The following is a 13374-nucleotide window of genomic DNA, read 5'->3' on the forward strand; positions in this document are numbered from 1 at the left end:
TTAATTCCCTCTGTCCTGTACACAGTCCCAGTGTGATTAGGGAGGGCATGCTATGAAAACTGAAGAAAGTTATGAGACAACAGAATTAAACCAAACCACTTCCTTCTTTCCTCCCAGGCTTCTGGACCAGCCTTGAGACTATCTCTGCATCTGTTGAGACAGTCGTCACTGGGATCTTGTCAGAGACCCAGGGGGATATTCACCACAGACATGGCGACAGCTGTACCACTAGGCAGCCTACGACCGGAGCAGCCGCCATCACTGATGTCCCGGGAAACACACTCAGAAACGCAGAGCTACACCCCTGAGGTTTGGCATGTGAAGTTCCGAGGCTTCAGACACACAGGGAGGTCTAACCCCATCCGAAGTCTGAGGAGGCTGTGGAGGCTGTGCTACCAGTGGCTGAGGCCAGACCTGAATAGCACAGAGGAGATACTGGATCTACTGGTGATGGAGCAGTTCATGGTGTCCATGCCACTGGAATTGCAGGCCTTCGTGAAGGAGAACGGAGTGAAGAGCTGCAGAGAGCTGAAAAAGATGCTGAGGGAAAGAAAACACCATCTGTGGATAAGCAAGGTCTCTGCTGTGGGCTCAGGGAAGGACCACCATGGGGCCTGTGCTGACCTGGAAGCAGAACACTCGGTGGCTCTTGTCCTTAGTCAGTGGCTCTCAGGAGGGATAGTTTTGCTCCCAGGAGATAAATGGCAGCATCTAGGGACTTTAATGGCCATGTTTTGTCTTTGTCAAGGGGGCACAGAAACTTTCTTTAGAAGAAGCCCGGGGATTGGACAGATCTGAAACGCTGCAAGCTAACATGCCAGCGGGCAGCTGCTTGACAGAGTTCATAAGCCCTGTGATTTTGATTGTGCGCTTGAGTGTGTATGCTTCTTTGTTTAAATGTGCTTGTATTCTGTGCGCCACATGTGTCTGGTGCCCTTGGAGGCCCGAAGAGGGCATCAGGTCCTCTTGGAGATGGAGTTACAGTGATGAGCCACCATGTGGGTTCTGCTCATAGAATGTGGGTCTTCTAGAAGAGTAGCCAGTGCTCTTAATTGCTAATCCAGCATTCCAGCACCCCTCCCACTCCTTGTTCATGTGACAAGGTCTAATGCGGCCCATGCTGGTCTCCATCTCTCACTATGTAGCTGAGTGTGACCTCTCGGGGCAATCTATGTGCAGGAAGTAGATTTGCAAATGAGCCAAGCTGGGCCGCTGAATCAGCACAGAAACAGAGATGGCTGAGAGCTCTAGCCAGGCTCTTACCTGGGGTCCTATTCTACTATTCTCTTTCTCCCTACAGTCCATAATCAACTCCCAAGAGCAGACATACCTCCTTCCGGAATCCAGTGTTGAGGCGGCTGAAGTCCCAGAGCATGATATGGAATTGTCACAAGAACCCCTATCAGATGAGACTGAGGAGCCTTTCAATGGAGGCCAGGCTGGTCCAGGGCTACAGAACATGTCAGAGCCTGAAGAGCCATCCACCAGTCAGGTGAGTATGTGACACTACCTCTGGGGTGTTTTCTAGAAGGAACTAGAAGACATGAGTCTTCTATAGACTTTATGAGGGCCAGGGTTGGACACACAGGCCATAGATGTAGGTGCCATGCTTTGACACTGTTGTTCAGAATGAAGACCCATCTGCTTGCTTGTTCTTTAGAGCTTAGCATTAAGAATGTGTAGAAAAGCTGGGCATGGTGGCCCACGCCTTTAATCCCAGCACTCTCGAGGCAGAGGCAGGCAGATCACTGTGAGTTCAAAGCCAGCCTGGTCTACAAAGCGAGTCCAAGATAGCCAAGGCTACACAGAGAAACCCTGTCTCAAAAAACCAAAAAACAAAAACAGCAACAAAACAAAGGGTGTGGAGAAAATTCTGGAGAGATGGGTCAGCAGTTAAGAGCACTGACTGCTCTTCCAGAGCTTCTGAGTTCAATTCCAAGTACCCCCACATGGTGGCTTTCAAACCATCTAGAATGGATTCTGATGCCCTCTTCTGGCATGCAGGCAGACATGCAAACAGTGCAATCATAGATATTCAATACATAACTGAATAAATCATTGCTGACTAGTATGGAGACATGAGGAGGCATGGTGGTGTGAGCCATAAGCCTTTCACTCCAGCTGTGAGGCAGAATCCAGCAAGTCTCTGAGTCCAAGGCCAGCTAGGGCTACACAGTGACCAGGAAGCAGAACACACAAGAGAGTCTTGTCTTTAGTCAGTGACTCTCGGGAGGATAGTTTTACTCCCAGGAGGTAAATGGCAGTGTCTGGGGGGACTTTAACAGCCATGTTTTATCTTTGTCAAGGGGCACAGAAACTTCCTTTAGAAGAAGCCCAGGGATTGTACAGCTTACAAACGCTGCAAACTAAGGTGCCAGCAGGCAGCTCCCTGAGAGAGTACATGAGCCCTGTGGTTTTGACAGTGTGTTTGATTGTATGCTTGTGTGTGTCTGGTGCTCTTGGAGCTAGAATTACAGTGATGATCCATCTCTCCAGTGAACGAACGCACACTCACCCTCCTTCTTGATCGCCCCCCTGTCTAGGAAGAGGAAGTTTCTCAGGGGATGATGGCAGAGAGCAGGGAGTCTGCACTCGTGAGTCCTGGGCAGAGTCCATGGAGTGAGTCCCAGCCCGTCGTGTTTGTCCATCAGGGCCTCCAACTGATACAGTCTCCTGGTGAGTACAAGCTGGCAACTCACTGGGACTGGCTACGCCTGTCCAGCACTGTGACCTGTCAGGCTTGGTACATTCACGGGATGTTCACAGCCATTAGCAGAGTTGAATTGGACCAGGTCTGGTGGGCTTGGAATGGTCTTTATTAAGTATTGGTGTGCCTCGGTAGGCAAAGGCCCTTGCTGTTAAGCCTGGTTGCTTGGGTTCAACCTCCAGGGCCCTCATTCATGGTGGCAGGAAAGAACCAACCCAAAAGATGTCCCTTGGGCTGGAGAGATGGCTCAGAGGTTAAAAAGCACTGCCTGCTCTTCCAAAGGTCTTGAGTTCAATTCCCGGCAACCACATGGTGGCTCACAACCATCTACAATGAGATCTTGTGCCCTCTTCTGGTATGCAGGCAAAACACCGTACAATAAATAAATAAATAACTTTAAAAAAAAAAAAAAAAAAAAAAGATGTCCCTTGACCTACCCGTTCTTAGTGTGGCAGGAACCTCCACAGGCAAATGAATACATGTAGTACACTTTGCAGACAGCCTCTTGAATGTTCAATGTTGTATGTGGGATCCTTTCCAGCAGGTTCTCTGACAGTAAAGGATGTGGTGACGCCCCAAAAAGATGCAAACGTGAATGCTGTCACATTGTTCGCCCATGTCCTGCAAAGGAATTTAGCCTTCAGTAGAGCTCATCAGATTCTTCATTATCTCCAAAGAGACAACCGTCCCACTGCCCAAGGAGCCGCCTTGGATACGGGCAGCAGCGGCCATAAGCTAGAGCATGCTCAGCCACCACCGCCTGAAAAGCCAGTCGTTGAACAACTCCCTGAGCAGGCTCTGCCGTTCCGGTGCAGCGAATGCAAGAAAGGTTTCCTTTACAGGTCTCAGCTCACCATCCACCAGAGGTCACACACAGGAGAGAGACCCTTCCAGTGCAGCCATTGCAGCAAGGCGTTCGTGCAGTCCTCAGACCTGAAAGTCCACCAGCGCACCCACTCGGGTGACAAGCCTTACGTGTGTAACATCTGTAACAAGAGCTTCGCCTATGAGTCCACACTGCTGGGTCATGGTCGGGTGCACACCAAGGAGAAGCCCTTTGAATGCGAGGACTGTGGGAAACGCTTCAGCTACAAATGCAACCTCAAAGCCCATCGCCACATCCACAGCGACCTGAGACCCTACACTTGTCAGGAGTGCCCCTTAACCTTCCGGCAGCAGGGGACTTTGAAAAGACACATGAAAATCCATTCAAGAATGGCCTCTGTGTGATTCTGTATCCAGACAGAATCTTTTCCCCAGGATGAATGAGGCTTGGTGGTCCCTGTTTGTTATGTGAGGTCTCATCTCTTGAGGGTCTTAAAAAAAAATGGCATAGTGTCTGCTTTGACTGTGTTGGTCTGTTTCCCTATGCCGAATAGTTTTCTGGTTGTTTGTTTGAGATAGTGTCTCATTATATGTCCCTGGCTGTCCTAGAAGACCAGGCTAGTTTGAAACTCACAGAGCTCCATCTGTCTGTGTAGCCCAGATAGGCTATGATCTTGTGATCGCACACACATCTCTGCCTACAGTGTTGAGAGGCCTGGTCACTGCCCTTCCTGGCAGGCTCCTGTTTCATGCTGTTTTGGACTGGTTTTGTTATTCTCAAGTTGTCAATATTAATAACAAAATGGTTGCTGTGTTTGTCCACTCATATTGCTGTAAAAGGATTTTCTTTGCAATAAAGTACATGGCCGTGGAACCACTTCTATAGTTACTTGCATGTGTTTTCCCATTATAATTATTTTTTGAAATCTTTGAATGAAAATTGAGATTCAGATACAGATATGGTGGCACATGCCTTTTGTCCCCAAAGAGAGTTTCAGGACAGCCAGGGTACACAAAGAGATTTGAGTTTCAGGTAAACATAGATACTAAAAGTTAATATTTTAAAATTAAACTAAATATAGATACTAAAAGTTAACATTTTAAAATTAAACTTTCCTTTAAATTATCCATTTATTCTTTTACTTACTTATTTACTTTCAGACAGGATCTTTCTGTGTAGCCCTGGTTGGCCTAAAGCTCAACATTAAACCAGATTGACCTCTAGATTAGAGACATCCCCCTGCCTCTGACTCAGGTGTGCTGGATCCACCTCCATGTCGAGCCTTATTTTCCTTGCGTATGTGTGGGTCTGAGTGGAGTTCAGAGGGCAACTTGTGGGAGTTGGTTTTCTCCTTACACGTTGTTGGACCCTCCGATTAAGTTCACATTGTCATGTGTGGTGCAAGTCCCTTCACCACAGAGTCACAGCAGCGGCCTATAAAATTAGTTAATTTAAAGGCTGGATTGGATCTGAGATTCCATCTTACACCCATCAGAATGGCTAAGATCAAAAATTCAAGTGACACCACATGCTGGCGAGGATGTGGGGAGAGAGGAACACTCCTTCATTGCTGGTGGGAATGCAAACTAGTACAGCCACTTTGGAAATCTATCTGGTGCTATCTCAGAAAAATGGGAATAGGGCTTCCTCAAGACCCAGCTATTCCACTCCTTAGAATATACCCAGAAGATGCTCCAGCACACAACAAGAAAATTTGCTCAACCATGTTCATAGCAGCCTTATTCATAATAGCCAGAACATGGAAACAGCCTAAGTGTCCCTCAGTAGAAGAATGGATAAAGAAACTGTGGTACATTTACACTATGGAATACTACTCAGCTATTAAAAACAAGGAATTCCCGAAATTTGTGGATAAATGGATTGAGCTAGAAATGATCATAATGAGTGAGTTAACCCAGAAGCAGAAAGAATCAAATGGTATATACTCACTTATATCTGCATACTAGCCCAAGGGGCATGTCCCACGAAAGCCTTCACTTACCAGGAAACTGGGACAGAGGGGAGGGCATCCTATTGGGACTCTAAATGAGAGACGCATGGGAGAATAGCAAAATAAAAGGATACAGAGGGTCCTAGAAACCTACAAGTAGAACAATATGATAGACAGATTTGGGCCCAGGGGTCCCGCTCAAACTAAGGCACCAGCCAAGGACAATACAGGAGGTAAACTTTAAACCCCTTCCCAGATCTAGCCAATGATCAGAATATTCTCCACAGTTGAGTGGAGAGTGTGATATGACTTTCTCATGTACTCTGGTGCCTCACATTTGACCATGCCCCCTGGAGGGGGAGACCCGGTGGCACTCAGAGGAAGGACAGCAGGTAGCCAAGAAGAGACTTGATACCCTATGAGAATATACAGGGGGAGGTAATCCCCCTCAGGAACAGTCATAGGGGAGGGGAATAATGGGAAAATGGGGGGGGGGGGGAAGGAATGGGAGGATACAAGGGATGGGATAAACATTGAGATGTAACAAGAATAAATAAAGAAAAAAAAAACATCAAGTAGTTCTCCTTAAGAAACAGAACTTGAACGAGACCCAAAAAAAAAAAAAAAAAAAAAAAAAAGAGAAAAAAAATAAAGGCTGGGTTGGGGCTGGAGAGATGGCTCAGCGGTTAAGAGCCAGTTCAATTCCCAGCAACCACATGGTGGCTCACAACCATCTATAATGTGATCTGATGCCCTTTTCAGCACTGTATGCATAATAATAAATAAATATTTTCTAAAAGGTTGGGTCACGTGTAATTTAGCCCAGGATGATCTCGAGCTCCTAATCCTGTCCACATTTTAGCATTCTGGAGGAAGGGGTTTTTGCAGGAGTGCACCACCACCCTCAGTGGTACCTGGTGCTGGGGACTGACCTCTGGGCATCTGCACAGCGGTCAAGCTCTCTGACAACTGAGGTACATCTTCAGTCCTGGATGCAGGAGCAGTCTGTAAAGGACAGAATGTAGCTACATCTGGGTACCAGCTCATCCACCCCAAGTATTTTGGAAATACTGTTTGTTTGCTTCTTTCTTTCTTTCTTTCTTCTGTTCTTTCTTTTTTTTCTCCCTTTAAAAATTTTTTGAGATAAGGTCTTGAAATGTACCACTGACTGTCCTGGAACTATGTAGCCAAGGATGGCCATGAGCTAATCTGTTGCCTGTCTTTAGATCTCTGGGATGATAGTCTCGGGGCATCCCACCACTACACGGTTTTTGTTTTTGAGACAGGGTTTCTCTGTGCAGCCTTGGCTATCCTGGACTCACTTTGTAGACCAGGCTGGCCTCAAACTCACAGTGATCCTCCTGCCTCTGCCTCCCGAGCGCCACCACACCCAGCCTTACGTGGATATTTTTGAGGCATCATCTCACTTTGTTTCCCAGGTTAGCCTTTAAGTCGCCACCATCCTCCTGGCTCAGCATCTAGAATTCTGGGATTAAAGATTTGAGCCAAGACATCCTGTAAAAGTAGCTTTTATTCTCCTGGCTCAGTTGTTGTCTTAGAGGCTAACCTGCCTCCTTCTGCTAACCTAGGCCTAGTCCTGGAAGCTTCATCTAATCTAACCCTAGATTGTTTTAGCCTCTAAGATTTACTGCTTAATAAGCTCACCCTTGCTAGGTTCGGTGGCGCACGCCTTTAATCCCAGCACTTGGGAGGCAGGGGCAGGTGGATCGCTGTGAGTTCGAGGCCAGCCTGGTCGACAAAGTGAGTCCAAGTCAGCCAAGGCTACACAGATAAACCCTGTCTCGAAAAAACAAAACAAAACAAAACAAAATAAGCTCCCCCTTACTTGTTCTTTCTGAGCTCTGGGCTGACTGGTTCAACTCAGCTGTTCTGGTTCAAACCCTTCTTCCGGCTTCTCTCTTGGCCTGGAATTCTTCTCCTTGGCTTCAAACTAACTCGGCAATCTGCTCTAGTTTTCTGGCATCTTCTCATTTTCTGGCCCGTCTCTGTATTACTGTCATGCTAAAAACTGGTCCTCTCTCTATGAAACTGCCTCTTAAGTAGCTTCCCTTCCCTCTCTCTTCTCCTGAGAGTTGAACATGTCATATTCTGTCAAATCTTCTCTGACTCATCACCTTTTCTGCCACTCAATTAGACATCCTTTTAAAACATGGTGCTTCCTTCTGCAAACTAACTTCACCTATGTTTGGGATTAATGGCTTAAACCACCATGCCTGGATCTAAGCTTTTCGTTACCTGATACTTGCTCTATACCAGGCTGGCCTTGAACTCAGATCTGTTTGCCTCTGTCTCCCGGATTAAAGGCGTGCTTGTATTCCAGCCAGATCACACAGACCTGGAAGATCCATGGATGCCATCTCTTGCCAGAAAAGCCATGTTCTGAGTGAACGTTCCTCTGCAACATCCAGCTAAAGTTTAAAGTTTATTTTAGTTAATCTATTCACTTTACATAATTGTGAGCCCTCCTTTTTCTCTTCCCAGTCCCACTCTCTCTTCCTCTTCTCCTGTCCCCACTCCTATATTCCTCAAATAAGGGGAACTTCCCTGTCCCAGCCCCACACCAGCAACATTAAGATGCATTAGGACTAAATGTGTCTTCTTCCCTTGTGGCCTGGCGAGGCAGCCTCTTCAGGGGACTGTGGTGGAAAAGCTGGCAACAGAGTCCATGTCAGAGACAGCCCTTTCTCCTTCTAGGGCACCCACAAAATGGCCAAGCTACCCATTGGCTAGTTATGTGTAAGGGGCCTAGATTGAGTTCATGCATTGTCCTTGGTTTGTGCATCAGCACCCCTGGGCCCAGGTTAGTTGGCTCTGTTAGTCTTCTTGTGGAGATCCTGTCATCTCCCGGTACATCATCATCATCATTATTATCATTATTATTTTTATTAATTTTATTTTAGTGACCATGTGCAGTTCTTACGGAAAATGTCCAGCAGGTGGCAGAAAACAGCCTTTTCTGACCTGTGATGCAGCAGGGTATCTGCTTTGACTTCATAGTGCTACAATTCAATGATAGGAAAGAAGGCAACACTTTTCTTTTTTAATGTTTTTAGATTTATATTCTTTGTCTTTATTATTTTATGTGTATTGTGCACCATGCATGCGCCTTGTACCTGTGGTCAGAAGAAGGCATCAGATCTGGAGCCTCAGTCATAGACAAATGTCAGCCACCATGTGGGTGGGTGCTGGAAATCAAACCCTGATTGGTCCTCTGCAAGATCAGCAAGTGCTATTAACTGCTGAGCCAACTCTCCAGTCCAAAGAGCTAGCTGCTTTTCTACCTGATAAGCCAGATAAGTCAGCAAAGAGACATTTATGCGCGCGCGCGCGCGTGTGTGTGTGTGTGTGTGTGTGTGTGTGTGTGTGTGTGTGTAGCTAAACTTACTTGCCTTCTTTTTCCAAAAAAAATTTTTTTAAATAGATTTATTTTAATAAAACAACCAAAAGCAAAACAAAACAATCTCATTTTCCAAGGAATAGTGATGGTGCATGCCATTAATCCCAGCACGCAGTAGGCAGAGATAGGCAGATCTCTGAGTTCCAGGCCAGGCTGGTCTACAGAGGGAGTTCCAGACAGCCAAGGCTACACAGCAAAACCCTGTCTTGAGAAAAAAAAAGATTTATTTTAGATTAAGTGTGTATGGGTGTGTATGTGGATATATGCCTGCAGAAGTCAGAAGAGGACCAAAAAACACAATAAAACACCCACTCCCCTGAAACTGGAGTTAGAGGCAGTTTTAAGCTGCCCAGGGTGATATCTGCCTTCCTCCACCTCCTGAGTGCTGGAATAAAAGATGTGCCCACCACCACCTGGTTGTAATGATGTTTTTTATTAGAATTTTAAAAAATTTTTATTTATTATTTATTATGTATACGGAGCTCTGTTTGCATGTCTTCCAACAGACCAGAAGAGGACACTAGATTTCATTATAGATGGTTATGAACCACCATGTGGTTGCTGGGAAATGAACTCAGGACCTCTGGAGGAGCAGTCAGTGCTCTTAACCTCTGAGCCACCTCTCCAGCCCCTTATTGGAATTTTTATTCTACTTTTATATACAGTGGTGTTTTGCCTGCATGTATGTCTGTGTGACAGTGTCCAGGATCCCCTGGGGAACTGGAGTTATAGATGGTTGTGAGCTGCCATGTGGATGCTGGGAATTGAACCCAGCAGCCAGTTCTTTTAACTGCTGTGCTATCTCTTCAGCCCCTGAAATGATCTCTTAATTAGATCTCAGCCTGTCTTGATGATATCAGCTTTCTGAGTTTATTTATTGGTTGGCAGTACTAGAGCTTGACCCTAGGGTCTCCAGCATCCTAGGCAAGTGCTCAGCCACTGAGCCATGCCTCCAGTCCCTCGCTGGTGGATTCTAGGCAAGAATGCATCTGTTGAATCTGTCACATTCTCAACCCTCTTTTATTTATTTATTTATTGGCAGGAAGGACCGGGTCCTAGGGCTCATTCTACATCTGGATGGTTGTGAATTTGGGATCCTCATGCCTCAGTCCCCCAAGTAGTTAGGATTACAGACATGTAGTATCAGACATATTATTATTATTATTATTTATTATTATTATTATTATTATTATTATTATTATTATTATTATTATTATTATTATTATTATTATGTTTTCGAGGCAGAGTTTCTCTGTGTAGCCCTGAATGGCCTTGAACTCAGAGATCCACCTGCCTCAGTCTCCCGAGTGCTGAGATTAAAAGCATGTGCCACCACTGCCCAGTTTCATGGCTTATTTTTTTAATATTAATTCATTTGAGACATGTTCTCATATAACCCAGGCTGGCATAAAACTCTCTGCACAGCCGAGGCTTGTTTTGAATTTTTTACCCTTCTACTTCCTTTACAGGATGCACTACCATGCCTGACTTATGCATTACAAAAAAATATATATGTATTTTGTTTTAAATGCGTGTATATGTACGTTGGGGCAGACAGACAGTGAGTGTGTGCACATGAGTACAGTGACCCAGAGAGGCAGAAAAGGATGCTGGCTCTGCTGGAGGTGGAATTGCAAGGCACTGGTGTGGGTGCTAGGGATCCCACTCTGGGCCTCTGCAAGTGGGGCTACATGCTCTCCAGCCCCTACTTTATGTGTATAGGGGTTTTACCTGCAGTGCTCTTGGAGGCCAGAAGAGGGTGTTCGATGCCCTGTGACCGGAGTTACAGATGGTTGTGAGTTGTCATGTGGATGCTGGGAACAGAACCCAGGTCCTCTGTAAGGGATGCTTTTAACCACAGAACCATCTCTCCAGCCCCCCCATTTTTAACTGATATAACTAAACTCTCTTTATTAAGTACCATATAATATGTCAATCCATAATATATATGGATACACACACACACACACACACACACACACACACACACACACATGTATATATATGTCCCAGTGTTTAAAGCTATCTCCTCCATCTGTCATCTGTAGTAGGCTTTCAAAGCCCTTTCTCCTGCCTGTGCATAGCAGCATATCAGAGCCTTGTCTCCCATCCAGCCATGCCTTAGTGCCTCCTGAGAAGTAAGATCCTCACTTGCCATCTGAGGAATTTATCTAGAACATAATGATGGCTGAGTTTTTCTTCAAAAACCAGCCAGAAGCATGGTACCCTCACAAAGCTCTACAGCCCACAGTGTCAGGATGAAAGAGAGGGGAGAAAAAAAAAACACATTCAGAATAATCTATGGAGAGATCTGTGCTTTCTCATCAGTCTCAGTTTCTGTCATTGGAAACAGGAAAACTATTTGTACTTATTTTTTTAACGTGTGTGTGTGTGTGTGTGTGTGTGTGTGTGTGTGTGTGTGTGTGTGTGTTCCATACACACATATATGGAGGGCAGAGGACAACGCACGGGAGTTGGTCTCTCTTACCACTGTTTGCGTGTTAGGATGGAACTGGGGTTATCATGATGCCCCAGGACAAGTGCCTTTACCCATGAGCCACCGGGCAGATACACTGTTTGCATTTTAATTACAAAGTTTCTTGATGAATATTTCAAGAGTGAAGAAAAAACAACATCAACTCAAAACAGTGTCTCCAAGCTCAAGAACCACCTGAGAGCACCGGGAGAAGAGTCGAAGAGTCGGGCCACAGAGAATTACGAAACTTCGATACTTCGGCATAGGCTCCTGTCGAAACTTCGGCATAGGCTCCTGTCATCATGCAAACAGAAGAAAGACTCCAAATGACAAAACGCCCTTGGTGACACAGGCAAGCTGGCTAATTGGTCCCCAGCGTGACACTGCAACACTCCTCTCGCTATTTCAGAGTTTAACTTTCTTGAATTGGTTCAAATTGATTTATTCCCAAATCCTTCTGCTAAACCCAGGGCTATTTTTCTCTTTGGTGTTTTTTTTCTTAGGTGTGTGTATACTCCAGGACACCATAGATTGAGTAAATTGGTCACAGTGACCCAGTGGTGAGAAGAGTTCCGCCCTGGGTATCACCTGTGTTCAGGGTCCCCGTGGGAGATGCTACCGCCACTTTTAATGAGCCCCTGAGAGCAGGGAGCTCAATTCCTGCCTGCAGCAGTTTTCAATTAGTATCAGGAAGTTAACTCCGAGAGGCTGGAAAACATCATTTGCCGATTGCTTGGCCCCCAAGGGTAGCCCGATTTTACTCAGGGCTCGCTAATTTTAAAAAGTGATTGTTGCCGGTGTCTGATGGTAAAGATGGTACACGCCCATCAAATACACTTCATAACACAGAGAAAAGAGAGTAGAGAATGATTAGGTTGCCCACAGTCCCACCGTTTTATTGACAGTTATCTTGTGCATGTGTATTTACATGTGGCACAATGTCCGTGTGAAGGTCAGAAAAGACAGTTTCCCAAGAGTTAGCCCTGTCTTTTCACTACGTGTGTTCAGAGAATAAGAATAGAATGCAGGTTGCCAGTCTTGGCAGCAAATGCCTTTACCCACCAATTTCACCGGCCTCCTTTTTTTTTTTTTTTTTTTTTTTTTTTTTTTAACCAGGTCTCATGGATCCCAGGTTGGCCTCTACGTGGCTAGGTCACTCGGTCTGGCTTTGAACTCCTGATTCTCCTACCTCTACCACCCAAGAGCTGGGTTTACAGGCGGGCTCTGCTATACCTGACTCTAGAGACAATTTTAATACTAATGTGGTTTTTAAAGATTTTCTGTGTATGTATAAACATCTACGTGTGTGTATGGGAACACACACACACACAAACACGCACGTACACACACACACACACACACACACACAAACACACACACTTGTTCCTTAGGATTCACAGGAAAGCAGTTCCAATATCTGCTCCTAATAATCAAAATCAATGGATGCTCAAGTTCCTTGTAAAATAAAAAATGTTCCAATTTGTACACAATCCATGCATATTCTCTCATATCAAATCATCTCAAATCGCTTGTAATATCTGATGTATGAAATCTTGTGCAAATAGCTATTACACTGTATTGTCGGGGAAATGATGAAAAGAGTCTGCAATACTTAATGCAGCTGTAACTGTGTTTTGTGATGTGTGTCTGTGTGTGTGTGTGTGTCTGTGTGGGTGCATCTGTGTGTGTATATATGTGTGTGTCACGAGTCCTACTCTCCACTTTTTTTTTTTTTTTTTTTGAGGCAGGATCTCTCATTGGACGTAGAACTAGCTGGTAGTCAGCAAGTCCCAGCTACCCTCCTATCTCTCCCCAGCCTCGACATTTCTGGGGGTTACGTGTGAGCGTGTATACCAAGTGCTGTTATCCTCTGAGCCACCTCTGCTCCCCGGTGCATTTCTTTTCTTCAAATATTTTCCATTTAAGGGTGGCTGAATGAGAGAATGTGGAGCTGCGGACATGCAGATTTGCCAAGTGAGCACACATGTGCATATAT

The 13374-nt window shown here is 45.5% G+C and overlaps 1 protein-coding gene across 1 annotated transcript; it reads left to right on the top strand.

The window, feature by feature from the left end:
- The first annotated feature begins 210 nt into the window (after nucleotides 1-210).
- On the top strand, nucleotides 211-3937 carry LOC127203036 (zinc finger and SCAN domain-containing protein 5B-like). Its single transcript, XM_051161850.1, has 4 exons — nucleotides 211-642; nucleotides 1301-1492; nucleotides 2544-2676; nucleotides 3249-3937. The coding sequence occupies exons 1-4, from the start codon at nucleotides 211-213 to the stop codon at nucleotides 3935-3937; spliced, it is 1446 nt and encodes a 481-aa protein (XP_051017807.1).
- The last annotated feature ends 9437 nt before the right edge of the window (nucleotides 3938-13374 follow it).

This window comes from Acomys russatus, chromosome 19 (genome assembly GCF_903995435.1).
Source record: "Acomys russatus chromosome 19, mAcoRus1.1, whole genome shotgun sequence".
NCBI lineage: Eukaryota > Metazoa > Chordata > Mammalia > Rodentia > Muridae > Acomys > Acomys russatus.